The sequence below is a fragment of the Gossypium hirsutum genome, chromosome D08, assembly GCF_007990345.1.
Source record: "Gossypium hirsutum isolate 1008001.06 chromosome D08, Gossypium_hirsutum_v2.1, whole genome shotgun sequence".
Taxonomy (NCBI): Eukaryota; Viridiplantae; Streptophyta; class Magnoliopsida; order Malvales; family Malvaceae; genus Gossypium; species Gossypium hirsutum.
The window spans coordinates 50,207,632-50,214,152 of record NC_053444.1 but is presented as its reverse complement, the minus strand read 5'-3'; the positions used below and the strand labels follow the sequence as shown (position 1 = coordinate 50,214,152).

Sequence of the window (6,521 nt, the reverse complement as noted above, 5' to 3'; positions counted from 1 at the left end):
CTCGGGCAACTTTGTTGCGTGCTAACTACTTTACATCGATTGAGGTTCCTAGTTGTTTTTCGAATAATCTTTCAATAGGTTTTACCGGAGCCAATGGACATAGGTGTGGGTGTTTGGGGTGAGCATATTGGCTCGGGAATAGTGGTCCTGGCTATGGTTTGAAATCTTTGCTCGTTATTTGTTTGTTTTTATGGTACTTTAAATTTAATCGGATGATTTTTACCTTAAAAAGAATCTATTATTAACTTAGATTCAGTAGGTTAATGGGCCTTATTTTAATTTAAATTACATATTATATTCGGCTTTGATTAAAATAATATTGGATTGGATTAATTTAAATTACATGTTTATTCAAAATCAGTTAATTCGATGAATTTAATTATAAATTTATTGAATATTAATTAAATTTCAAATGCATAACTAAAAGTTACAATATATATATTAAAATGTGATGTATGAATAAGTTTATTAAAGTTTTTAAGCCCAATCCTTAAGGAAGTCTTTCAGGTAAAAAAGCAATGAATATGAGATTAGCATGTCAACTACCTTCCTGCAATTTAATTAACAACTGAAAATCTTCCGAGGGTTTTGCACGATTCAACAATACATGTGCAGCCCTTGAGTTTCCTTAGTTCTAATAAACCCCATTGAATTAGCAATAAAATCCCATGCAAAGATCATAAATCCAAAGCAACAACACACGAAAACACGATAATAAATGCCACCCTCGCTGTTTCCAAACCCAGTATTAAATGCAGCAGCAGCAGCCTCTACCCACCTTTCATCTTCTCCTTTTTCCCTACCCCCTTTCCCTTTTCTTTTCCCCTAATGGATCCTAATCATCTTCCCTTCAAATGTCCACCCCTTCCCCTAACTATCTCACTAACTTAGGCCTCGGCTATTCCATCGCCATAGCCCTCGGTTTCCTCGTTCTCCTCTCCACCATCCTCCTAGCTTCCTACATTTGTTGCCGCTCTTCCTCCTCTTCTTCTTCTTCCCCTCGCGCTTTCTCTCCCAACGCCACCGTTGCCTCCGCCTCCGATGGAATCAACCTTCCCAGGATTATCTTCGTTGCTGAAGATGACGACAACGAAAACGCCGCCGTGGGGCTTGACCAAGCCGTTATAAATTCTTACCCAAAGTTTCAGTTCAGTAAAGATCGATCGGCTGCGGTGGATTCCAGTAATGTTAACACGACGTGTTCGATCTGTTTGTGCGAGTATAAAGATTCGGAGATGTTGAGGATGATGCCTGAGTGTAGGCACTATTTCCATGTTCCTTGTCTTGATGCTTGGTTGAAACTAAATGGGTCTTGTCCCGTTTGTCGGAACTCGCCACTACCGACTCCGCTTTCTACACCTTTGTCGGAAGTCGTTCCTTTGTCTCAATACGCTGCGGATCGAAGGAGTCGAAGGTGACTTATCGTTTTTAGTGGTTGTTTTCCGGTTGTGTTTTTGGGTTGTTTCAGTCAAAGAGAGTAAATTTGTATATGCATAATTGCACAAATTTTTGTTTTTTGTGGTGTTTATTTGACAGAGAAACATTGATTTAACTGCCATGTTGCTTTGGTTCCCCCTTATCTGATTGTTTCACATTCTTCTTCAAGCAGTTGACATTTGACAAGAATTATGCCAACTTAAAAGAACAGTCGAGCTTCGGGTTTCGATCATGTTTGGACTCGAATCGAATTAGATCCGATTTTAAGAACTTGACTTGTCATCAATGTCTCCTTCTTGAGTTTTAATCGGCCTAAAGTTTGTAACTTCATTGAAACATAAACCTGTTTAACTGGGAAACGTATACAGAGAGACCCATAGTGTGTAAAAAAATGTATGCTTTTGTTGAGACGACGTGAGCGTTGACCCCCTAAAATTGGAAATATGCCTGAAAGCTCTCTCAAATCCCAGAAACCTTAAATTATCAATATCCATTGCAGATCACTAACTTGTTTATAAAAATAACGCAAATTGTGGGAGATTGAAAGTCAGAAACTTGGAGATTGATGCTTTTATAACATGGGACTGACATGTGAGTCTCGGAAGCGTTGACATGGCCATTACAATGCATTCTCAAAAGCTCAAACCTCAATGAAGAATAGTATAAAATAGTACCCATGTGCCCCAAGCTCAAAGCTCATTGTTTTCCAAATTAATATATATATATCAACTTGGCTCAAATTCACTTTCATTTTCTACTTTGTTACTCATCGTCTTTGCTGTCTCATGATTGCTTGTTTTGTACATTAAGCGATTTCTTTCCCGAGTTAACTCAATAGGTAGCTTTTATTTGTTGGATTCAATCGCCGATTGGAGATGATACTTCTCGTTCTCGATAATATGGCTAAAGTAAATAGTCTAGTGAAGATGGGGACATGGAAAAGTGTAAATAGGACAATCTTTATATTGGGTATTTGTGCTCTTCTGGTTTCAGTGGCTACCTTGTCTGGGTCTTATTCTTTTAGATCTCTCCTTGTTACTAATTCCTTCTGCGACTATGTGAACCCTTTGAATGAAGGCGAAGCGAGGATGAATTTTGAGGTTGTTATTCGGAAAATCCGACAAGAAATGGATGAGTTGAAGAACGGCACGTTGAAAGAGTCGTCGTCATCGGAAATCTTGCTTAGACATAGTGCTTTTCTTGCTGATATCCTTGGTCTAATCGAGTCGATGCAGGCATTGGGTCCCGACGTCGAAAACTCGACCGTCGATCATCCATTGGTAAGACTGAATCATCAATCCGATGAGCCTGCGGATTACTTCCTGATCGAGGAAATTCGGAAGTACGTTCGGGTGAAGCCGAACAGACTAGGGAAACAGAACTTCATGGGAGCAAATGGTACGTTCACGAGCATCGGCCACGCTTGTTTCGCAATGAAGGAGGAGCTGGAAGAGTACATGGATTACGACGTGGGCGAAATCTGCAACGACGATTGGAAGCTAGCTCAGAAACTAATGGTTCACGGCTGCGATCCGTTACCGAGGAGGCGGTGCCTCGCGAGAGCCCCGCGGCTATACACTCAGCCTTTCCCCATCAACGAGTCCATCTGGAAACTGCCCGACGATCGCAACGTCCGATGGAGTGGATATCGGTGCAAGAACTTCACTTGTTTAGCAAACAACGGAACCCGCAAAGGATTCTTCAAATGTGCAGATTGCTTCAATCTCACACACCATGAAATGCCGAGATGGATTCAACCCACGGATTTAGACCCCGAAACAAACATAACCGCAGACTTTTTAATACCCGAAGTGCTTAAAATCAAGCCTGGGGAGGTCAGAATCGGATTGGATTTCAGTGTAGGTACCGGGACATTTGCAGCAAGGATGAGGGAGTTCAACGTGACGATAGTTTCAGCCACCATCAACCTCGGGGCACCGTTCAACGAGATGATAGCTCTTCGAGGATTAGTTCCTCTTTATTTGTCAATAAACCAGCGGCTACCCTTCTTCGACAACACCCTGGATCTGATACACACGACGAGGTTTCTGGATGGGTGGATTGATTTTGTACTTTTGGACTTTGTGTTGTTTGATTGGGACAGGGTTTTGAGACCGGGGGGATTGCTGTGGATCGACAGTTTCTTCTGTTTAAAAGAAGATTTGGAAGATTACATGGAGGCATTCAAGGTGCTGAGGTATAGAAAACACAAATGGGTCGTTGTTCCAAAGCGAGATAAAGATGATGATAGAGAGGTGTTTTTCTCAGCTGTGTTAGAGAAGCCGCCAAGGCCATTCTGATATATACTGTTATCTTTTAGTTCATAGTTTCATGTTAGAAACACAGGTACAAGTTTCTTAATTTCTTTACAGAATTCGATTTTATTTTAGTTTATTGGAATCAAAATGTTTGTAGATGCCAACTAGAAATATTACAGTAACATCATCTTGTTCCTAACTAATTTCTGAATCCTGGTCTCTGTTCTTTGTCACTGCTATAAGATGAAAATGTTTGAATTTGGTTTGATCATTGTCGACAGGGACGGAACTAAATGGAAGGGGGGAGGGGCATTTGCTACTTTTTGGTTTAAATGCGTCCTAAGTTATGCCAATTGAGCCCTGATCCCTCTTTTTCTTAAATATCTTTTATGTCCCTATAAATTTTGAAATTGAATAAATTAGATATTTCTAATATTTAATTTTTAAATTGGTGGCTTAACCATTAAGATTTCAAAAACTTTTATTTTTTATTTTGTGGTATGAAAATAAAAGAATGGAGAAATTACACCACTATCATCCTCGTTTTAGTTAAACCATCCCGAGCCCCTTATCTCGCCGTCAAGATTTCATCTGGCTCAGCATGGTAAATATAGAGATCAATAAGCTTACTGAAGGCAAGGTTCACCATCACATCTACCAATACATTACCTTCCCGATAGAAATGGTTCACTTGCAACCTCCCCCCCCCCCCACATTTCAGCTTCAAAGACCGAGCAACAACCAATATTATGGGTGAAACCCTGTACCGACCATTTCCCCTCATGATCTCTAACAGCAACTCTCATAGTTGTGATCCCGGAGAAGGCATTCCTCACTCCATTTATATTGATCAATGCAAGTTGTCTACCACCCGCTCATTCCTAACAAAAACCTTCTTAATTTTTTATTTCACATTTCTATCTTCTTTTTTCTTTGTTTATCTTCATTTTTACTTTGTGTTAAGTGTCATGAGACTAGAACTTTAGTCTCACAATTTGAGTAGCCTTAGTCGATTTTTTCGCTTCAAAAACACCTAAGTCAACCTAACTCCCAACAATTGAGGATTCAAACAGAATTCCTCCAATGCACCAACGCAAAGCGAAAGCAACTCAAAGATGAAAGAACTTGAAAGATGAACAAAGCCACAGAAAAACAAAAAAACACTAAAAAGAATGTTTGAGTGAATGCTCTCAAGAATCCTATTACTCAAAACTGAAGTGATTTACAATAAGGGGGAGAGGCCTCTATTTATATTTAAGCCTCCCCAAATTCAACGGTACAAGTTAAAGTACATCAACAACTAAGATTAAAAGCTATCTACAAAATCAAATCTCTAAGATTACATAATCATATCTTCTAATATTACAAGTCATATCCAAGATTGCATATCCTTGAAGATTACGTTCCATGTTTTCCATGATTTGTAGATGAGCCTTCAATCTCTCCAAGCAATGGACTAGTCCAGTTGGGCCTAATTGCCTATCTTGAACATGATGGATCACACAAATGTGTCATGGTTGTGGGCTCCCATGCGCAACCCATGACATTCTCCCCCACCTGTTCTAGTGACGCCCTCGACGAGTCCTCCAAATTGAACTGGTCTATCTTGTCTTGGAACTGTCATAAGACCTCGACAGGGTCCCAACTTATTTCACTATTAGGAAGTCCCTTTCATCGCACTAAGTACTCATGCCTCGACCGATAGGACTTTCGTCTGATAACTTGATCTGCCATTATGCAATCTATTTCTAGATCATAAGAGCCCTTTACCCCCATTAGAGCTCGTTCAGACTTGCCTCGATCTGAATCTTCTTAATCCTTATAAAATGACTTAAGCATATTGACATGGAACATCATATGGACCTTGAGTTTTACTAGCAACTCAAGTTTGTAGGCGACATTGCCTACTTTCTTCACCACTTGGAAAGGTCTCCGATACTATCGGACAAGCTCTTTATGCAAGCCATTGTGATGTAATATTAAATGTAATTTTGCAAGGACAGAATCACTAACCTGAAATTCCACATCCCTACGACTCTGATCAACCCACTTCTTGTTGCACTTACTCGCCCTGTGTGGGCAACCTCTGGAAAAGTAATTATGCTCTTACCACTCCTTTGTAAATTTATAAACTGCTAGATTTGGTCATCCATTACAAGTCGCAATAGTATTGGCTGTGAATGTCTGTTGGCCCATTATTATCTTGAACAGATTTTGATTTGTGGCCCCACTTTGCTGCAAATTGTAAGAAAATTGGGCCACATCCAACAATTTTAGCCTATCCTTTTGGGTGGCACTCACATAGTGCCGAAGGTATGTCTCCAACAACATATTCACTCATTCGGTTTGCCCATCAGTTTGCGGATGCATGCTAGTGTAAACTTTCAAGTCTGAATCCATCAGCTTGAACAACTCCATCTAGAATTGACTTGTAAATTACACATCTCTATTACTAATGATAGATTGTGGCACTCCCCAATATTTCACCACATGTCTAAGAAACAAACGAGTTGCCTCCCCAGCAGGTCACTCCTTGGTCGCTAGAATAAACGTTCCATAATAGGAAAATTTATCCACCACAACAAAAATGTTTGCAAACTCATCAGACTTAGGCAAACCAACAATAAAATCCATGAATACACTCTCCCATGGGCCTTTTGAAATGGAGAAAGGTTGTAACAATCCGACCGAAGTCTTCAACCTTACTTTATCTTATTAGCACACCAAACAAGTTTTGACATAGGTTTCCACATTATCACCCATGTGAGGCCAATAGTAACGATCCTCCAAAAGGGCCAAAGTGCAGTGCATACCTAGATGGTCAAC

The 6,521-nt window shown here is 40.0% G+C and overlaps 2 protein-coding genes across 2 annotated transcripts; both read left to right on the top strand.

Annotated features, from left to right (window-relative positions):
- Positions 1-673: 673 nt before the first annotated feature.
- LOC107900921 (RING-H2 finger protein ATL68) lies at positions 674-1,552 on the top strand. The gene has a single exon (XM_041098274.1). It carries the CDS (start codon positions 855-857, stop codon positions 1,416-1,418), a length of 564 nt encoding a protein of 187 aa, XP_040954208.1. The 5' UTR covers positions 674-854; the 3' UTR covers positions 1,419-1,552.
- Positions 1,553-1,659: 107 nt separating this feature from the next.
- LOC107900920 (probable methyltransferase At1g29790) lies at positions 1,660-3,889 on the top strand. Its single transcript, XM_016826705.2, has one exon. The coding sequence runs from the start codon at positions 2,313-2,315 to the stop codon at positions 3,735-3,737; it is 1,425 nt and encodes a 474-aa protein (XP_016682194.1). The 5' UTR covers positions 1,660-2,312; the 3' UTR covers positions 3,738-3,889.
- The last annotated feature ends 2,632 nt before the right edge of the window (positions 3,890-6,521 follow it).